The sequence below is a fragment of the Xiphias gladius genome, chromosome 2 (assembly GCF_016859285.1).
Source record: "Xiphias gladius isolate SHS-SW01 ecotype Sanya breed wild chromosome 2, ASM1685928v1, whole genome shotgun sequence".
NCBI classification, from domain to species: domain Eukaryota; kingdom Metazoa; phylum Chordata; class Actinopteri; order Istiophoriformes; family Xiphiidae; genus Xiphias; species Xiphias gladius.
Window position 1 is genome coordinate 19,573,905 of NC_053401.1, and position 22,768 is coordinate 19,596,672.

At 41.5% G+C, this 22,768-nt stretch overlaps 1 protein-coding gene across 1 annotated transcript in view; it reads left to right on the plus strand.

Moving 5' to 3' along the window:
• Positions 1-22,768, plus strand: part of LOC120801015 (protein bicaudal D homolog 1-like) — a 38,256-nt gene that overhangs the window by 3,837 nt on the left and 11,651 nt on the right. Inside the window, exons 2-4 of the mRNA XM_040147520.1 lie at positions 19,819-20,031; positions 20,438-20,590; positions 21,724-22,028. Of these exons, the coding sequence (XP_040003454.1) occupies positions 19,819-20,031; positions 20,438-20,590; positions 21,724-22,028 (671 nt within the window). The remainder of the gene's footprint in view (positions 1-19,818; positions 20,032-20,437; positions 20,591-21,723; positions 22,029-22,768) is intronic.

A 22,768-nucleotide genomic window follows, 5' to 3' on the forward strand; every position in this document is an offset into this window, starting at 1 on the left:
TAGCTTTAGCTATCAAAGACTTCTGAGCTGAATGACACTTTGGTGTAGTGAACTATCACTGTTTTAAAGGAGATTCTACTGCTCTCCCGCCTGTTATATATTCCTGCATTTAGATTGGCTTGGACGAAATGCTAAATAACATTAAATGAGAAAAGCTGAGAAAAGGTCATCTGCACAGCAACTAGTTTGGAGGACACCTTCCCCCTGATTGCCAAACTGAAGCCTCTTCAAAAATGAAACTGTCAATATTACGGAATATTACATTGTTGATTTTTTTTGAATGAAAGATGCAGGCAAAAGCGGACAACAATCTTTTTCCTGCTTGTCTCGATGGATTGACATTACATCCCGTAGGAATTGCTAAAACTGGTAAAAGCAAATCCTTGATCATTGAAACAAATGTTTTAACTGGGCCGACTGCAGTTGTAATGAAATGAATGGGGAAAACAGCATTATGGCGCTAGATGGCAATTCGACTGATCACCAAAGTAATTCTACTTCATCCTGTACCAAATCTGTATGTACCAAATATCATGGCAACGCATCCAACATTTGTCAATACTTGATTAATTTCAGTTGGACTAACCAACATTGCCATCTCTAGAGCCATTCTGTTATCATAAGTGAAATCCATTTATGTACAATGGTCAACTACATATAAAGCTTCCTTTAACCATATATTTGACATTAAAGTTCAGACTGTGAAAGAAATAAGCCCCTCATGAACTTATGTGTATTTTCTGCAGAAATAGATTTCACATGGGAACTACAGTAGTCATACTAGGTTGTGTTATTTAACATATAAAACCACATGCTGTGCAGCCGCTTGTTCACGGCCTTGTTTTATGTTCCAGTTAAAAGCCGGATTAAAACTAACAATTAAACAGTTAAAGTTGTTTTTCAGAAGCAGGTTTGTTAGTGTCTTGGATTTGCATTTGAAATAAAAAGAAGAGACCCAAAACAATTTTCTCCACCTCACAGGGTGAACTTTACGAAGAGCGGAAACCGAGCAGACACGTCAGCTTGACTATGAGCCTAGCTGGATGTAAGGCCACTGAGTGCAAAAGTTATATAAATAGTTTATTTTATAAATGATTCACTGTAGCATACTTTCAACACTGAAGTGTGTAGTTGACAGAAACATTACTATTTCATGGACATGCAAGCAACTCAAGGACTATTCACAATATAAGTTACTGTCTTTCTATCTATTCTGACATTCACTTTGCCTAGTGCAATCGCTCCATTCACATTCTTTCATTCACTCTGACAGAGAGTAGCGATTGCAGTTAGCAGAGGTTTTGCACTAGAGATGGCTTTTTTCCAGATGTATTACTGAAAAAGAGACGATAAGTGAGCTTTTTTTCAAAACTTCCTTCATGTCGTCTTCACCATGTACTGGCATCGGAAACTTGAAGGAAAACACAAGCAGCTCAGTCTGACCAGTCACAGTTCTCACAGTCCCTGCATGGTATCTCCATAGTTCCATTAACTTTTCATTTTGGCTCTGTGGGATCATCTCTCTTTCCACATTACACATAGTCATAAGATCCATCGCTAAAATACAAATGTGGATTAGTGCAACTTATTATATATAGGATATGACATGATATGTAGTTGGCGACTGCTAGTAATAGCATAAAAAAGACACTGTGGCAGCCAGTAATGCATACTGCTACCCTCAACTGCACCTATTTTATCAATATTAAAATTGATCAATTTTAAACACGTTTTTTGACAAAACAAACTTATGACTTAAGAATAAATTTAAAGAAACTACGATCACATACACATCCTACACACAGCGATGTTAATAAAAGTCAGGAGCCTTCAAAGAATAATGTTATCAGGGAGAAATAGGAGCAACATGAGGGTAACGTTGTTCTCAGAACACAGAGGCAATGTGGTGAGTCCACAAGCGGTTAAAATTTACTGTACTCTGGCCAAAACCCAAGATGAATAGAAGTGGTCTCAAAACGTCAGAGGCGCTGGGATCTTTGTGACATTGGAATAGAACGAACTGACATGGCAGTATGTAGTTGGAACGAAAGACACAGAGAGGGTTTGCCCACTGTAACATTGGGGTGATGTTTCTTGACCTCCGCAAAAATATTCTGGCAGCAGGTTTGTCTCGCCAAAGGGAAAACAAGGTTTTTATTTGCTCAGTAAAGAGTAAAATACCAAAGAGCACTGTGATCTTTCAAAAGCTGAATTTATCCATTCGTCCACTAAAACACCGTTCACTGTCAGGGTTTAGCAGCTCAGATGCCAGGTAACATTAGTGAACTAATATTCCTTTAGCAAACATCTAGAGGGAGATCTAGACGATTGACATCATCCATTAATCTTACACTCATGTTTCACTTGTCCATTCCTCCATCCTTCATGTTATTGTTTAGGTGTTAGCTTTCATCAGAGTTTTCAGTTTAAAGTTTCCATTCTTAGTGGATGAAAGGTCAACTTATGTTTTACGTCATAGTTTTGGTTCACGAAATTAAAATTCTGTTCTAACTATCAGTGGGGTGACTGGCAGAAAATATTAAACAAACAGGCAGCTGTCTCACCTTATTGACAAGATTTTAGGGACAGGTAAAAAAAAAAAAGACTTTTTCATGCTAATGCAGCATACAGAAGTTCATATGCTTTCACTCAAAGCCTTCATGCATTTTTCCATTGTCATGTGCATTAGCTAATTGGGTGACATGTACTGGCTGGTTTAATGTAATAATCTTGGGCTTTACTGTGGCCGGGGACCTCAGAGAGCTCCACCACTGGGCTGTAAAGAGCTAGCCACAGCTCGCTGCTAATTAGCTCAACAGGAGTCCATCACATTGATCTGTACAATGAGCTTCATCTCCACTCTGTGCTGGTTGTAATCAGGCTTAGTGCCAGCTCAGGTATGCTACACAAAGGAGCTACAATAAGGATACAGTGTAAGATTGATTTAAGTATCTGTATGTTATGATGATATGCAACAAAAAAAATGTAAATAATACTGATTTAATACATTGATTACAAGTGGTTTCAGTGCTGGAATTAAATCGGGGGAACGACATTTTAACGACAATGGGCTCGTATCAAATAACTATACTTATATATTCAAAGCAATCAACTTGTACATGGATAGCTGTGAAATTTACAGTAAACATAAAGTGCAATATTTTTTTTAACTCCTACCAGTCTTAGCAACCTACCAGGAATGTCCCATCATCATTAGTTTGAGGTATCTGGGTTGGTTTAGTTTAGATATAAAGGTAGTTGGTTTGCTGAGAGTTGAATTGCTGGATCTTGATGGGGGCCATGCACAGCCTGGGGTTAGCCTGAGAAAAACAACTTTAGATGAAAGTCCTTTAAATGTTAACCTAGAGGATTATTTGCAAGGAGGTTGAGGTCTGATTTGATTTGGCCCGGGCTTGTCACAGTGGAGGAGTATTGGATTATATTATGCAGTGACTGGTAGAACTTGCGAGCTTGGAAGTGACTGCTGGTTAACATGTCGTCTTAATGGGCCGCTTTTCAGTCCCTGTTTCATACGTTTCGTACTTGTTCCGTTGTCTGACAACATGAAAATGAGACCAGCTTTATTGGGAAATCAGCTTTATTAAAGTACTGTGTGTGTGAGCCCAGAGAGTAGGAGAGAAGCAAACAGATAAAGGGCTGAAACAGGCTGACACTAGGCAGAATGTAAATATGACGCAATGATGTCATGAATATGCTAAATTAATGTATTACATCATCTAGCGACATTCAGTAACTTTTAAAGCAGGCTTCATTTCCTTTTCATTGAAAGTAGTAGTTTACAGTGGCTCCACAACAAATTTGGACTAGGTCCTCAATTTCACACATTGACCATAAACGGTCCCGCCATATACTAGGTTTTGACCTAGTCTTGTTACAACTAAGTAGAACTTTATTCATCCTGGAGAATATTTTTGATCAGAAGATGCTCGGTATTTATACTAAAATAAATCTATATACATAGTATAAATATAAAATAAAATATACAGACATATTTAAGTAAAATAGGATAAAACAGCTAAACATAGATGAAATTAAGATAAAAGGAACTGCAAAGTACAAATGATGGTGCAGTGCCAGAATGAAAGTGCAGGGGACCTACATTGTTCCAAATAATAATGAATAAGCAGGGACGGGTGTACAGTGGCATGAAAAAGTTTGAGCATCCGCGTTCAAAATGTCTGTTACTGTGAATATTTAAGTGAGTAGAAGATGAACTGATCTCCAAAAGGTATGAAATTCCTCTGTTGATACTGGGAAAGAAAAAACAAGATGGCACCAACAATGAGTCACTGGAAACTAATTATGAGTCAAGGTGAAGTCTAGATTTGATTCAGAATTGTTGAGAATATGTCCCAGAGGGTTGATTGAACTAGGTGGTCATTTTTGATGCTGTGGTTTGTAGATTGTGTTATGTAAGTTGTACCAGATATCTTGTCCTCTTCCTGCACTGTGTGCCTCAGACAAACTCTGGATGTCTGGTCCTGTCCTCCTTCTCTGATACTTTCTCTTCTAACTCAGTCTCCTTGCTCATCTCGGAATAACAGATCGATAACCTCCTGGACACAGAGTCAAATGTCAAAATGGATCAAATTTGACCTGAACAGTATGTAAGGGGTAATGGAACTGAAAAAAAAACTGTAAAAACTATGGCTGTGTTGAAGATTTTATACAGGCAGCTTCTGAAGGGAATAATAGACACTGTGACAGCACCAATGGTGATTTTACAGAGTTATAGGTACATGCGGTGGGAGGCAGTGGGAGGGGATGTGTTTATGGGTGCGACAAACAGAGCTGTGATAGAAAATGCGGAGAGTGCATCAGTGTATTCGAGGAGCAGCTGTCCAGGCTAAAAACAGAACAGGACCGAGTGACCCCCAGGGATGCTCTGTTACTCCTCTGTGATGTCACACAGCCAAAGAGACAGCTCCCTCCATGGCTTGCTGTTACCAGACACTGTCTGCATAAATCAGCTCTCTACCTCCCTCGCTCACCATGGTTTAGGAGGTAGTGCGTCTCTGGATCTTGTTCCTCTGTTGATACCGGGAAGAAACACCATGATGACAACCGAAAATGAATCAGTGGAAAGTAATTATGAGTCGACTAATTATGAGACAAAGCCACATACTCAGAGGCACTTAACAGCAGACTGGATGTCTGAAAGATGCATAGCTGTATTTGTGTGTGTGTACACAAACGCATACACACACAAACATACATACACAGAGAGGCGAGGAGGTGGTGAATTATTCATTCAAGTGTGAGGTCATGATGATTCCTGAACACAGTGCTCCATTTTTAAACGTTTGCAGTATGTGAGTTTAAGATGTTAAAACAGAGGGCAGAAGCATTTCACACAAGAGGAGCTAGATTTTGTAGACCACCGGTGAATGGATGGGGAGTTGGTGACTTCTCTGCCTCTGTTAGATGATGTTGGACGTGAACGGTTTTCAGTGTAGTTGTTGAGTTTATTACAACTCTGGTCTAAATTTTGTAGTTTTGACCTTTCTTCCCATCACATTGTATTCACAAAGTAAAGGAGATCTGTAAATGCAACAACATTGCTACAACAAAGTAGTTCAAACTAGCTAGCAAGGCAGCACAGAGGCCTTTCTCCCCAGCAACAATTTCCAGCTCATCCTGGGGGATCCCGATGCATTCCCATGCAAGAATAGATATATAATCTCTCCAGCGTTTTCTGGGTCTACCCTGGGGTCAACAATTGGTCTGAGCCTCCTTTTCCAGAACCCTGGCATAAGCTTTCCCCAGGAGGCTGAGCATTGTGATAATTGGAGCACAACCGTGAGTCCCCCTTTTTAAAAATTGGAACCACTAGTCCTGTCTGCCGGTCTCCAGACACTGTCACCAACCTCCATGCAACACTGAAGAGGTGTGTCAGCCAAGACAGCATGTACACTGTTCATCTCTCTTTTTCACTCAGCAGTACAGATACAGCACCCAGCAAAACTTTCATCACCCTCAGGTGTTGCTGAGACATCCTCCAAAAAATAGTCTTGTGTCAGTTTCTCGTTACATATTTCAGTCTGCTTGCTCCAGCTTGCATCCGAAGCAGAGGCCTTTTGACACTGGTGACCAGATAATGGAGCACACTTCTGCTAATTGCAAGGCTTCTGTTGCCCAGGCTGTGTCATTAGCTAACACCAGCTGGCTAGCTATAGCTACATCATGACTTGCTAGAATCTGCTTAGCACTGCTACGACCCAGCTTTCCTCGCTGGTTTGCTCAGCAGTGGTGTAGGTATCTACACTCAGGCTACGGCGGCCGCATTCCGCATGGCTTACTGTTACTGTGAAGCACAGGTTTTTCATTTTCGATACAAATGTTGGTTACAGGCACCCCACTTGGTATAGGATTTCTTCTTCTCTCCCTGACTCAGGTGGGGTGAAGTACGACGAGACATTGTACAGTGTTTCATGCTGCCAATTGCAGTAATCGGGCCATGTCAATCTTCCACGCTGTTCTGCTAATTCATGTGGTCCCTTCACAGACAGCGCAGAAGAGTGTTGCCCTAGGAGCCACTTTCTCTGTGGTTCCCACAGTGAACACTAGTGAGCCTCCAGGGAGATTTTCAGCACTGTTGCCTCCCTTTTTGACTATTCGGATGTGCATCTTTGCCAAGTGTGTGGAAGGGGCACCTAAGCCTTTAAGGGAAAGGGCTATTGTTCTACCTTACACCGATGATTATTGATTCTTGATTCTTGCCCCATCACTTCATGAAGTTAAACCCACATGTCTCTGGTGATTCAGTGTCACATGTGTGGACCTCACTGCCATCACACTGATAGCGCTTTCCAGCCAAGCCAGCGAATCCAATCTTGATCTCTGACTTGATTCTTGCACTATGCGCATGTTTGTCAGATGAACGTATAGTGGGTCTACCACACCTGCTATAGTGAGTGGAGACAGCAGCTAGAATCACAGTGGGGATGGTTCTGCCTCCGATCGGACTGATCACAAGAGCTCAGCAAGTGGTGCACCCACACAGTGGGAATCTTAGCATTGGTTTTGTGCGGCAGGTATTGACCCTTTGCTACCTTCCGCCCCTTGAACACAGACTGGTCAATCATAACACAGTGTCAGCCAGCTTGGACCAGGGTCCAACAACTATACAGCTGTGCTCCATAGACTGTCATGCAATTGTATCGAATTTTCGTCATTTTTAGTCTGATTTTGTGGATTTCGAGCTAGTCATGGTTAAACGTTGGGCAAGTGTAAAAATGATACCAGTCAAAGTAAGTCTGATTCTATGCTATGAAAACTACTGAAGGTATACTGAATGTCTACACATGCTGCTTTTGCTTTTTAATGATTTTAACAGTGAACCTACCTTACTTTACAGGAACAGTGTTGCTCTTTAATTTCATAGTCTCCTGTCTCGAATGCCAGGTGAGGTGGGTGGTTCACTTTACATTTTGATCTGTAGACTTTAGCTTCTATCTATATCTTTTTTAACATGTTTTTGCTGTTGAGCCAGTTTGACATCCTGGACATATACCTCAAATGCATACTGTAGACCCCTCTGTCTGCTTCTCTCTGAAATAGCTTTTTCTTTTAACCAGAAATTGGATAATATTTCTTCAGGAAGTGCAGTTGGTGACACTATGGGTGCCATGCTTCCTCCAACAGCGTGACGGCCTATCATGGCCACCTTATTTACCACCAAACTAATCAGTTGGACAACATCACTGTGGTGGCCTACCTAGGGACAGGGGCGCAATGCCCCCAGCCTCCATAGGAAGGACCGCACAACAAGCCTTAGGAAGTCTGTCTGCCTCTTCGTATGCCACGGACTGCGAACCCAGGGTGCTTCTTTAGGGTCAGCAGCTGGCTCATTGGATTTGCCAAGGCAAGCGGAGGTGGTTCTCAATGGCCTGAAAATTTGACCTCCTTCGCCCAGACAGTAGTTGGGTCAATTGAAGTGAACATGATTCATTCACAGAGAGTGAGTGTATCTCACTCCCGCAACATGCAGCGTTTCTTGCGGTGTGTTCGAGTCTAGGTAAGTGGAGTTGAGTATAATAGTTTGTACAGGTTTGTAGTACTGAACAGTCCGTGTAGCTACAGTCAGTCAGTCACCTCCTGTACCGTTTAAATCACTTGTCCTTGCAACTCTCATTCAGTAAGCGAGTGATTGAAGTCATTTCATTCGCAGGAGGAATGGGGTGTGTTCAAGTCTAGGTAGGTACTTTATTGAGCCCAGAGGGAAACTGCTTTGCCATAGTAGCTTAATTTACTTCCATTGCTGCAGGAAAGCTGCAAGTTAACCAATTTTTTAATCCCTGAAAAAGACCTGTTTTCTATGAAATTTACACGACGTTTCAGTTTTTTGGTGACATAAACTTGTTTTTTTTACCTTGGGCAGTTGACTGCTTACCTTTGTACCATTTAAGGTTGTTCACTGGAATTGAACTCATTAAATTTCAACAAAAACTGGAAAAATTGGATTTTTCTCCAACACTGTTTGGCTTTTTTTCAGTTCAGTGAGTGGGACTACGCAGTTGGAGCTCCAGTCAAGCACTGAATGATTTGCTGAACAAATCTTCTGAACAAATCTTTTTAATGAACTGATTCTTTTGATACAGGAAACTGAAAAGAACTGCTTTGCACATTGCTAGAACATACTCGCTGCCCTGGGCACATGCAGAGCTGCATTCTGGAATGCCGTAGAGACTTCTTTGGAGCCTTGGGCTTGCTGGATTCGTTCATGCACTAAGTCTAAGTAGTGCTTCTTAGTTTGTTAACGTGTGGATATTATTCCTGATTCCTGCAGACTTTGGGGAGAGTGCCTGTTAGTGTTAATAATTGTTTTGCATTTTGATTCAAATGGTTTTATTGTCTCCAGATATTTTTTTATTTCTGCTGTTGTCATGATACAACATACATACAAGCTGGTAGAATTTTGTTTATTTACTTTAAAAAAACACATCAACGTAATTATCACAGTTAGTTACTTAAGAACACTCTTTGTTTTCATAAGATACGATCTATGCAGTATGTAGCCCGCAGCTTAATATTTTGACAGGATAGTGATCCATATTGTTTTACTTCCCCTCAATACTGGAATATCATGTAAGTGTGTGAACGTAAACATTTAGAACTTATATCTAGACTGTGAGTTAAGAGCGACTCCTCTCTGCATTTCTGAACATGGAGCTCTGCCCTCCACAGACACAAAAGCAGCTTCTTCTCTGCTGCAGCTGCTGATCTGGATCCTTTCATTTGTTCCATTCTCACATGGTTTATCACGACTTCATCATGTGATTTTTGTTTTTGCACTGTAACGGTTGCGACTTTAAACGTGGCAAGTTTGGAGGAGGTTGAAAAATGATCTGGGCCTGCTTTTTATGGTTTGGGCTAGACCCCTCCCCCCCAGTCAAAGGAAATATTGATGCAAATCGTACACCTTTGGGATGAACGTTGACTGTGAGCCAGGCTTTATCAACCAACATCAGTGTTTGACGTCACTAATGCTCTTGCAAATCTCTGCAGCCACGTTTCAAAATCTGGAGGAAAGTGTGAAACCAAACGAGTGGAGGCTGTTACAGCAGGGCATGATTTTGGAGTGAGATGTTATGCAAACACGTGGATGCAATACTGGGGTGTCTACATACTTTTGGTCATTAAGTGTAGGTCTCATATGGAAATATCACTGTTGATTGTGTTTAAAAATGAAACAATGCTCATGTGTCATTTGGCACATGACATGCAAGACTGCACGATATTTCTGTTAATGTAGGGGGTAAGAAATTGTTTTCTACCACTAAAACTGTCTAATTTCAGAATTAGACCAGTTTCTCACCATTTTTACAGGTAGTGTCATATGCAGGAGTCTCTCTCAAAGTCAGATGTGTTGTCACTATCATGTGTGTGCTTTTACTGGTGATGTGACCACCTTTATTCACACATAAGTTTAGTAGAAAATGTTAGAAAAATGTTACTAGCTAGGCAACTTGCCAGATTGACTTTTTAGGAAAAAAGTACTGTTTCTTCTCACTTAGTGATGTCAGCATGTTCTCAGATCTGTTGTTGACTCTTGTGTTACTCTTGTTGAGTCAGATTTTATTAATACAGATAGAATTGAAGGATAACACTATGATAAAAAGACCCAGGTCGGGATAAACTGGAATTGTCCATTATAACCTGATAACCATTGAGCCAAAAGCTTTTCATACATGTCATTTATGACAATCTGTGCCGGAAATGTGACGGAAGATCAGCCGCATTACTGAACCCTGATGCCGTTTGTTTGAACTCGTCTGGGTTAAACCTGTAGTCAGTTCATCATTACTGTTGTCTAACACAGTGTCTGGTTTTCCAAGTGCACAGCAAGCGACGTATTTGGTTTTTCCAACAGTACCGGACGTTTATTTTTAAATAACTGAAAGAACTGGGCAGTTAGCATGAGCAGTGAAAGCTGAGCACGATGAGTTCTACCCTAAGAAACTGGACAACAGGACAACATTGTCAGGGGACAGAAAACACCATGCAGCAGCTCTTCCTTGGTCCACATAGACTCTGGCCTCTACAAAATGAAACCTAGTAGCAAGCATCCCATATGATCTCCTTTCTCTCTGTTTTTCCTTTTCTCCTTGGCTTCCCTTCCCTCTCTGCTGCTGTCTTTGTCTGTCTTTTGTCTTGGTCTCAGATTAAAGAGGACATCATTCTCCCACGCAGGGTTTATATTGATCCATGTGTCTTAGAGCTGTACACACAGATAACACCTAATGCGGAGAGAGAGATAGGACGGAGAGAAAGATCCTTTCTTGCAAATGAAGGCTACAGTTCTTATTATTTCCTTCAGGGGCTCATTGAGAAATCAGATAACACAGGCTTTAGTTTCATTATGCCAATAACCAAGAAATATATTTGTCAGTACCAAAATCCACCCTAAAACCGAATAGGTGTTATTGTGGTATTTCAGTAGTAACTCACAGAGATGAGAATGAGGCTTTTGTTTCAAATGTGTCGGAGAGCAGATAATTGTTGTGAATATCTGTACATAGCATTGGTTCTGAAAGAAACAAGTCTATGGTTAGGTCATTAAAGCTTTCTGACCGAGTACGTTATATAAACTATGATGTCATCAGGAGATGCTCTGGAGCTGCTCCAGATAGCCCACATTAAGAGTTGTAATGATTTTCCAAAGTAATGGTTTTAGTTTCTGGTTCAGTGCTGCTGGCAGAACTGTGGCTCAATAAGTCATCGGAAACACAGCAGGTCTACAAACTGTAGTCCAAAAACAGATGCGGACACAGCTCTGTTTATACTACATTTGGTGTGTGCATACATGTACATATGTTTGTCTGCATGTACAGTCCATGCACAAGGTCCACACTGCCATTAATTCTGAGCTACAGGTGGACGGTTCATATGGACCATCACAGTCGCTGGTAGATGACAAAATCTACACCGTGGATCCCCCATGGCCACATGGAGTCGTTTGAAGAGGAGCTGTCAGTGTTAGCGTTTGAAAAATTGAGATAGATTTCAGTTTGACTCGGTCTCCCTTTGTGGAGGGCCTATCCCTCCCAGGATAGTGTCCTTACCCATGAGTGATTTGTGTGTGTCAGTGATATTGATTAAAAAAAAATCTGCCTAAAAAAATTGGTTTTTTTTTTGTTTTTTTTTTTTCAATTGTCAAGTTGTAGTCTGCACATTGAAGCTGGATTTTATCTGTGTTTATCCTTAAACTTTAGGCCATCAAAGTTTAACTTTTAGAACCTCATCTAAACCTGTTTTTATCAGCAGGTGATGGAAGTTCCTGTGTGTAAACTGTGAAGTAACTTCAGCAGACACAAAGAGGTTGGAAAGATCAGGGGACACCCTCTGTCTGTCTGCTTTTTACATCAGACTCCCTGCATGGAAGGAAAGGCTTTAAATAATAATGCCTGTGTGTGTATACTTGTACTTGTACTATCTTCGTGAGGGCCGCGGAAAGATAGAAGTACAACTTTGTGTGTGTGTTTGTGTGCGTGTGTCTCCCCTGCATCTATTGCAGTATAATTGGCAGTAAATTGACCTTGAGTCAGAATACTGGCGGGCGGTCTGTGTTTACTCACCCAGCAGGGGTTAGTCAGAGACATACACACACACTTACACACACACACACACACACACGCACACATACTAGCATCAAAACAGCTTACAGTTAAGTCAGCAGCTTGGCAGTGATATTTAGCACGTGGTGCCTATGGATCTGACTAGATGTCATGGGGGGAGGTTCGCAGTGAAATGTCGCAACAGACTGCGGGGCCAACACACCTGCACTCCTCTACACATCTGTGTCAAATTTAAGCTCCGTTATTTTTGTCTCAACAAATCTACAATTTGTAATTCCAGGTTTTAATTCTTCAGACTGGCTGAACGTGCACCTTCCTTATTATAGAAACATGAAACAAACCGTGTATGTTTATATGAAATACCCCCACTGTTTTATCCTGTAAAAGTATCAAAGTATCATCGTACAGCATTTGGCTGAATCTATAAAATTCTCTCCAATAAAAAAAGATCCCAGATGGGTGGTTGGCTCATTTAACCCCACCCCATCACATAAACCCTGCAAGGTACCTTGGTCCTGTAACATTAAGAGCAATAGCAGAACCTGAATTGAAGGTGTTGTGTTATTTTGGGTGTCCGTTTGCAGACACATTGAAAAACGCAGTGCTTCAACAGCAACATAAGACAACGTACGTTTACAGTACATATTTAACAGTTCAGTCAGAAACACTCAATGAATTGACCATTTATATCAAATTGTTGTACAGTCAGTTTTGGACCAGCAGATTCCCCCAGAATCAGCAAGGGAACTAATCCCCTCTAATAAAGACATAAATACATGAACATTAAATGTTAAATCAATAAAGGTTTAGTACCATGTGGAGGAGGTTGACTATGGTGGCATGACAATATCAGCAGAGTAATAGAGAGAAGTAATAGGTGTTAAAGGCTTCGCTGTACACATGAATAAAGACTGGCTGTTACTTGTCAGCTGATGAATGAGCCACTGGTGGTGAAAACTGAGCAGAGCAGCTGATGGCGCCCAGCTAATGCAAGCACGCCTTCAGTGCTCCGCCTGAACTTCGGGTCTGTTCGGTGTTAGAAGTGTTTGTTCATAGCTGCTGTTTACGTACGTCACAAAAGCTCGTCACAGTGTTGTGGACTCGAGTCACATGATGGGATCTGAGTCAGACTCGAACCAGGGAATCTGATAACTTCAGACTTGACTTGACAAAATCAAAAAAGACCTGCAGCTCAACCCAACAATGACTGGCGACTTCCCTTGGACTTTAGCACTTTGCCTTGGAATGATTTGATATCCTTGCCGATTAACATAAAAGTACACAGTTAACAAACTCTTCATTTTCTTGACAATGGTTAGATTTGGAATCAGTCTGGGAGCAGCCACTCACACTGCACATGTGCATTTGTCAGTGTAGATCAACAGACAGACAGCTGCTGATGCTTCAGATTATAACATTCAGATGTAAAGAGTGTTGGCTGTGGCCAACAAAAAATAGATGGCTTGACGTAGTAGTTTCAGAAAGATTTACAGTGGCCATGTTGATTGTAATGAAGGAATATTTATCTGATATGTGTATTTAATGTGTTTTAATAGGTTTTGGACCACAGTGGAGAGGAATAAGTTATATCAGGTTATGGGTACACAGCAAATACTTCCGTCAATAAGTTTATTGCTGATTTTGGTCTTTTCATGGGATTTGGTAACAAGAACAAATCATAAATGTTTTATTTTAAAATATATTACTGAGGGGCTGAACTGTCTGCTCACTCTTTCAAAGTCACTCTGGATGAAACATTCAGATGAATGTCCTAATAGGACGTAAATCATAGTCCGCTGTCTTGGGCAGGGATTAGTAACGTGATGTTTGTGTGTCAGGGCTTCACATAAGTGTGTCACAGAATCTGCAGGCTGATAACATCATGTACCTAAGAGAGTAAAAGTATAAGCAGTGAAGGAATGAGGGAGATGGAGAGAGAGCAGGAATGTGACCGAGATAATTGGGAAGATGAGGCTAGAAATTCCAACTAACAAGGGTCAGCCTGTGTGTCTGTGATAACTGGATTCAGACAGATTAAATGAAAATTAAGGGCCGCATGATACACCAGACTGCCACTCTGCTTTAGTGTCACACTGGATCTAAATATTTGAGCAGTGAACATTCTATGAACCAAACAAAATGATTGCATAGACTTCTTCCTGAAACCGTGTATGCCGAGCATTTCTCAGCCTCAGCATGGTGTACTGCCTTTAGGACAGATGAATGAATGAGGCCTGGACGGTGTCTGTCAAAGCAGGGCAGTGTGGAATCAACTAGTGTTTACACTATCAACCATTTAGCGAGAGCAGGTATCACTCTTCCTCATGGTGATTGTTCTGTTTCAACCCCAAACTCCCAGCTGGCCTTAGCCGCTTGTGCTATAAACCCACCCTGTTGTCTTTCCCGCAGCCTCACGTATCCACGGACGGTTTTATGGGAAAGTCTTCGGTCTGGCTGCATTAGTATGCTGACGGAGCCGGCAGACTGAAGACACAGGGGAGGCCGAGTCTGAGAAGAATTGCAACAATAGGTGGAGTGAAAGAGGGGGGTGAAATAGAGTGAGATAAAGGTTTGGGACATACCAAAATGAAGTGTGTTTTTTGGGTGTTCTTAAGATTAATCCGTTTATCAGTGTCATTGCTCATTTCTGTCCTGTGAGACCAGTGTGTCCTGTCACAGTGGGATAGTAGGACACTGTTCTGCGGCTCTGGCTCTGTTTATCTGTCCCTGACTTCTCTCTCTCTCTCTCTCTCTCTCTCTCTGTCTGCCTCGTCCTTGTCTCTTTCAGTCTGAGACAGGATGAAGTCAGAGTTGGCAGTGAAGCGCTGTGTCAGCTGACTAGGACACTGGTCTCAGAGCGACAGTAACGGCAAGCGGCAGAGCAGCGTATCGCTACTGGCCAGTTCAAACCTCCTAGACATCACCTCCAACTTTTTTATCTAATCAGATCATATAGATCATATCTATATGAGATTAATGTGCAGTTGGCATCTTGGCCTATATGCAGGGCCTGAGTTAATTGCTCTGCCTTTTTTTTTTTTAATCTCCAATCAACCACCCAGTGCTCTTGTACTGGTCTAGAGTCGAGGTTGTATGTGTATCAGCTCGTTATTGGTATTTTAAACCCAAACTTGAAAAGATTAAATGTAAAAGCAGCAGATTACTATGCTTTTCATCAGCATCCTTAATGCTGTCCTCACTAGCAACAATCTCCACATTATCTCAAGAGGGAAACCTGCCTATTAGCTCAGTGAACAGAATTAGCTGCAAGGTCCAGTGATCTGGTCAGAGCTCCGGATTTTTCGAAGCCTGTGGATGGTTTTACACTGAAAGTGCAGGAATAAATGACAGATTTGAGGTCAGGCAGCTCACACTGTCATTGTGCGTTCAAGGCTGATTAATGAATAAGGCTCTGCGTTTGACTTGCCTTTAGATTTTCAGTTTGGGAATTGGGCACAGCTGACAGAGGAGCAGACTGATGGCTTTGGAAGGAAAATGTATCATGTCGTTGCGCTTACAGAGCAAATGAACAAGTCATTAATGCTGTATGTTCTGAAAGATCCCTGGCATATTAGTTATCAGTTCCTGCAGCCTCAAGAAAACAACTCTCTATGATCTGAAATGACCCTGAGGATACAGACTGGGCGAAGAACAGCTGAACCTATGATAGGCTCCTGTGAGAATACATCTCCGTAATCTGGGCTCAGGTTGAATGAGTTATTATGGCATGCAAACGTTTTCCCATATGTTAAGTCTGGTTTAGTCTTCTCAAGATCATAAATCATCATCACGCCAAATAAGACTCAAAAATGTCATTTGAATTTGAGTTGAGAACATCGCTGAGTCTCCATCTCTCATTCTAGCTGCAGAGGCAATCTTTTTTTTAAATTTTGGTTGTTCGTCCATCCGTCCGTCCCTCACAGTTTGTCCCATTCTCGCAAACGTGATATCTCAGGAATGGCACAAAAACATTCACTTGGAATCAAGGATGAACTGATTAGAATTTGGTGGTCAGAGGTCAAAGGTCAAGGTCACGATGACCTTACCAAACATGTTTTTGGCCATAACTATAGAATTAATACGCTAATTATGACACTATACACTAAATACTGCAACTTCAGCGGTTGGCGGAGGCCTACAACCGTGGGGTGGTGATTCTAGTTTAATCAAACACACCGTGAGTTTCCGTACTGTGATAAAACTCAATTCTTATGCAACCTGCTCTTCGGAATTTCAGTCATCTACTATATATTGACCTGGTTTCAGCTCTGGAGAAAATCTTATCAAACATATGACTTGTACATACATACGATGCGAGATTCCGAATACTGGAGCCAGACAAGAATTGTGGTGATGCACAAAATGTCACAATAATGTGTGACAAGATCATTCCAACTTAAAGCTGCACTTAGTTTTGTTTTTTTTTGTTTGTTTGTTTTGAGCGTTTACCTGCACCTTATGGTGTTCTGCAGCGAATGAAACTGGCTCAGGTGAATAAAGAAGAACTTCAGTCACATGCTGACAGCTGAATGGATATGGGGGGAATGGTAACCCCTGTCCCTGTTCCGTGTGTGTGTGTGTGTGTGTGTGTGTTTTATACCTGTTTCTGCTCTATCTCCAGCGGTGTGAGGAGAGTGGCCCTCTCTGTCTCTTCTCTATATGCCAGCAGGAAATTGAGAGACCAGCCTCCACCTCCACTTACAGCCCAGTGTCAGGGCCTATAACAGCTTCCACGGAGGAAATATTTTTCGTTTAGATCATTTTTCCTGAACAAAATTGCGGAGGATGCTGTTTGGTAACAGCATTTTATTTATAAATCATACTGCCAATCTCTGTCGCTGGATTCCTGTAATATACTTTCTTCCACACTGATGTATGGATGTTGAATCTGTGTGTCAGTATTTCACTCTGATGGCATGTCATCATGTACATATTGCTGTTCCTTGTGTGCTGTGTCAAAGTAATGGCTAGCATGGAGGAAGTGTGGAAGTGTGACCACGAACGTGTGGTTGCTCTGCGCGTGTCCTGTATAAGCAGTGACACCTCTCTCATGTTATTGAGGGAGTTTTTATGGGTAAAATCATATTATACCCCTGACATGTCGCACTACTGCTTTATTGCCTGCTGTGGTTTAGACTGTTTCCAGTTGGATGTTTATGGTGCCGACAAATGGGCCATCACAGCCGAGACGAGAAATGGACGTTTGGTAATAGCTGACAAGCTGATACGGCAATTTTGAGCTGCCATGAAAGAAATTGCAGCTCATCCATGTGTGTTACTGAACACAGCAAATCAACTTTGTGTAGCTAAAAGCATCAACATATATGTACCCAAAGCCTTGACCTCTATATGATCTTAGCATTTTTCAAATTATTCTGGCAGCATATATTTTTCAGCGCAACAATAGTGACAATTTATCTCCTCATAATATGACCAATATGTTAACAAACAGTTGCCTGTTTACACATCCTGCAGACACAGAGCGCTGGTCTGGTCTCCACCGGCTCCTGAGGGAAATCCCTGGCTCTTGAGCTGCTAAATGCTCCACTATGTTCACCAGCTGCTCTCTGACTGTGCCTGTCTCTATCTCCATACCTGTTTCGGAGCAGGTAGTGGACAGTGGACAGTGGGTTTATCAGGGCTTTTCCAGTGAAAACAGCTCCCTGCTGCTGCTGAAAAAAGGCTGATGAGAGTGCTGGGACTGAGCCAAAACAGTAAAGTTGAGGCCAGAAAACCAGGACAATGACTTAACAGATTCAAAGGACTGTATGGGTCCATCATTACAAACAAAGCCCTTTCACGTAACACAGTTATTTTATCCATGATTAATAATAAAAATATTGGTTAGTACAGTTTTAAATATGTGTTGAGTCTTGTCACTGTACTTGGCAGAAGAAAAGAAAAAATGGATTTAACTACAAGCATATACTATCTCAAAAACACAAACAAAACACAACTCATGAGTTTCATTTAAATGCAGCATAATATAACAAAAGTATACAATTTTCAACCTAATCTCAATGGAGGAAGCCACATTCCTATCCAACTGCTTAAAATTTCCAAAAGCTGTTTTAGGGGGAGCATAATGCCATCTGAACTATTTTTGTATAATAACAATGTTCACACAGACTGAGTTTTAGAATGAGACATGAACACACATGACCAGTACTACCAGCACATGGTGACACCTCCATCCACCACCTGTCCTCCCAACTGTAAAGTTTCTTCATCTACATTTGGCCCCCAGACTTTCAAGTTGCAGTGTAGGTGTTAGGTAGAGGTCCCAAGGTACTGTTGGTTTTTAGCGGAAGCTCATTTCTTAAGTGAACACACCCTAACGTGTCTCAAACGCATCAATAAGCAGAGGGACAGAGCCCTGGGTGTTCAGAATCCCAGCCTACTGTGTTAAACTACACTTACACTGCAGCTCCCGTGGGAAGATGCAGTGTTATATATTCTGCCTGTGCACAGTGATTCTTGTGGTCATGCCTATAAGCAAAATCACTCATTGACTGGACTTAGAAAAGTGAAAGATTTATAAGAGAGACATCATTGCACACATACTCCTTCTCTACCTTTCTCCACTCTTGAGCTTCCACCCTGTAAGTCCAGCCCCGCATGGGCCCTCATATTGGTTTTTAGTTCAGTCGATTTCTTTCCTCAGTTTTCAGTGGAGCAGGGGGTGGACTGCTTGTGTGAAGCAGCACAGTCATCATGAGGCCACTGAAGCTGACTCACCTGTGATAACATGTTGGACCTCAGTGTCATGGAGTTGACCCGCGTCCTGTCACTCTTACAGAGCTTCACCTTCAGCTGGCGGTACTGAGGTGCTTTGAAACCAGTGATATATGCATATACAGTAGCTGGTAAGAGTGACACAGGAGTCATTCTTAAATCAGAGCTGAATCAGAGGATTTTTATTGAAATGCACATTGAGCAAAAGTCTCCCTATGTATCAGACACATTGGGAGATTAACAGTAAATTTACTTGTGCCTGCACAAGTGATAGAGAAGCAATAGCCATTACCATTATGAGTTAAAAGTGACATCCACGTATAAGAACAAGACTATATCAGAGTCTTTCACACTAGTTCGTAAATGTTACTCTGTGAAATGACAGGCAAAGTGCTATTGTTTTTCTTTGATGATAGGTTTTATGTGGTCATGTAGCTGCAGAGGCTGCCATGTGATTTTGGTGTGGAATATGAAACCATTAACATCCATTTCCCTTTCGTTTCCCCTTTTGGTAGCTTTAAGGCTGGAAAAATCATCTTTTCCCACACTGCTTATATCTGGATGTTAAGGGACTGCAAGTGGATTTGTGACAGTGAAACTATTTTTTTTTTCAGTTGATCATTTCAGTCATTTATCCAGTACGAGTATCCGGTATCTTATGTTGGGGCACATAATTGTATTTTTTACAACTTGTAAAAAAATGATGAATCAGTTGATAAAAAAAATAAAAAATAAATATAGCATGACGGAAAGCAATTCTGATGAAGGAAATAGACCTTACAGGAAATGTCTTTGTTTTAAAGGGTAGACACTTTGTTTATTTCTTAAATGTTTAATTGAGCATTTTCTTTCCACCAAAGATTGTGTAGCAACTTTTGGACTTTGCCCTTTAAATAGAGGCAATTTCTTATCATAGGCATATTAAACAATTAAACACCTGATCATGTCTAGAGAACTCACCCTTTCTGGTCCTACCCACCTCCAGGCATTTGGCCAGGCCTACTCCACCCAGCGCAAGGTGGCAGAGGACGGGGAGACCAACGAGGAGATGCTGCTGCAGGAGTCTGCCACCAAGGAGGCCTACTACATGGGCCGCCTCCTGGAGCTCCAGTCAGAACTGAAGCACAGCCGGGCCTCTGTCTCCAACACCCAGGCTGACAATGAACATCTGAGCACCCTGCTGCAGGAGCTCAGGGAGGTACAGTACAACAGCTAGGGTTAGGGAATTCATTATCATGTCATACAAGAGCCCACTGGGTGCTCTCCTAAAGCAGGATACCTTCATATAAAAATGGTTTCAATTGAAAATTTAAAGGAAAGGTCCAACATTTTATGAAATATGTTTTTTGGGGCACTTTCCCCACACTCTGACTAAAAAACACAAATGAATAAATACATAAAAACTAACCAGAGTGTTTTATTTCATGAAAACAAACAGGAAGTGGTAAAAAGGTATTCAGTTGTAGCTGACTACAGGGTTTCCTATGGAAGGGCAGTGTTATGAGTCCTTCCACTCTCATTCTATGAAAACCCAGTAATTACTTGAGTTAGCTGTGTCATAAACAGCATGCAGCATCAGCTCTTTGTCTGTCCTGTCTCAGCAGAGTAATGAGATGTTGGAGCTGCAGCACAGCCGGATGAGAGAGGAGATCAGGGAATACAAGTTACAAGAATCGCGGTTGCTCCAGGACTACACTGAGCTGGAGGAGGAGAACATCTCTCTGCAGAAACTGGTGTCAACATTGAAACAGAATCAGGTACAGATGATTCAGACACGCATGGACATAAAGACTATGGACCTGCAGTTGAGAATGAAACAGAACTATGTATGTACCATGCGCTGTACACGGTCACGCCCCCTCAGAGGTTTAAGGGGCCAGTATGCTTCTTCAGAACTGCTGGTTAGATGGTCAAATAGCTTCTGAACCCCCCCGTCACCTTCTCGTCATCCAACATAAATCATTTCTGTAACTTTCTGAAACAGGCAATTCAACATTAACACCAACTTCATGCCATGATTGGTCAGCTGTATGGAGGTTTCATTTGATACAGCTATTACTGGCACTTTACGTGTGAACAAACAAGTGTAGCAATATGAATGCTGTTCCCCCATCTCTGTGATGGCCAGCTTTTCACTCAAGCCTTCCAGCGTCGTCATTTGGAAAAACTATAAACAATTCTGCCTTCCCATATGTTCGGACATCATGTTGTAAGAACTACTTCTTTTTGAGCAAAACCTGACCCTTGGAGACTAAAGAAGTACTTCTGAGATATCCCCATAGTCTTTGTTCTTCTCTTCAATAACAAAATATTCACAATCCATTTATAAATCCCTTTGACGTGAATTTTGACTTCAACAAGAGATGATTAGTCGTGCTTTCAGTTGGACTTTAAGTGTATTTTTTCTGACTGATGACAATGAAGCCAAGTCACTCAGCAACATGATACATTTGTCAACAAATTTTCCTTTTGGTATTTTAAATTTGGACATTTTAATGCTAACTATATAACATGTTTGCTCCTGTATAAAAGCAATATCACAATATTGCTCTTATATTGTCAGTGACAGGGAAAAGTCAGGGATATATTTAAAGCCACTATGTGGAGAATTTGAAAATTTAAGACGTTTGCAACATAGACAGTATCAGAAAGACGCTGTCATACAGCAATGCACACCACCACCATCCACATAACTGTGTTATCTTTTTAGTACAAATATAATGTACAGAAAGTATACAAAAAAATTAATGTAATGAAATATGCAAGGCAAACAAAACTTTGTCGCAAACTTTGTTTTCTCATAGCTGAAGAGAGGGAGGAACTTAATCTATATCAGTGATACACAAGATTTACTGGCCCATCATCGTCTGTCTCTCCATCTCTGGTTAAGGTGGAGTATGAAGGCCTAAAGCATGAGATCAAGGTCCTGGAGGAGGAGAAAGAGCTCCTCAACAGCCAGCTACAAGACGCGCTGCGTTTGAAGGACATCTCAGACGCCCAGCTGGAGGAGGCTCTGGAGTCTCTGAAGAGTGAGCGTGAGCAGAAGAAACACCTGCGCAGGGAGCTGGTCCACCACCTCAGCATGTGTGATGTGGCCTACACCGGGAGTGCCCACCTGACATTCACCTCTGCCCCGCCCAGTGGCGCCGCCACCCCAACCACTCTGCTCTCCCCAAACGCAGAGGAGCCAACAAGGTTGATATTGCACACATGAAATGGCAAAGGGAAAGAAAATGTAATGTGTACATTTTCAGTGATCACAAGAACTTCACTTGCAAATAGTCAAACCAGTCTCCAGCAAAACCCATTTATAGCCTATTAGTCTGCTTTGCCAAATAGGTTTTGGAGGAATAGTAACTCTTTCCTGGATTATGTACACTGGCAGTGTTTTTGTAAAAACATCATAAGAAATAGAGTGGCTTGTATGTTTGGGTGTTCAATGCAGAGGACTGATGCCAGAATCTGTGTTAAACATCCAGCATATTCACATAATTTTAGGTTTAGGTTACTAAAACGCTGTGTTAAGGTTAGAGAAAGATGGTGGTTTTGGTGGAACATCGTACCAATCGGCTCATTTTGTCAAATATTTCTCTAACGTTAAAGGAAAAGGCTGGCTGTATTCCATATTTTGGCTGTTGCCAACTAACTGCATGCGCAGACCCAAGTCAATAATGCGTTAGTCTGCCTCTCTATGCTTTCTGACTTCCCTTACCTTTGGCTCAGCTCCAAGCCCACTGGTTCTACTGAGGACTAAAATCCCTTAATACACCTCACAAACATAAACTTCCATTCAAAAAAGCCTCAGTAATTTCCCAAACAGCTGGACACTGTAGATTTTAGCACAAGTACCTCAAACAGAAGGAAATAGTGCATTTGTTTAGGACTATTTTCACTGGTGGATTAATCCACATTTGGCGCTCTAGTGAGTATTTGGG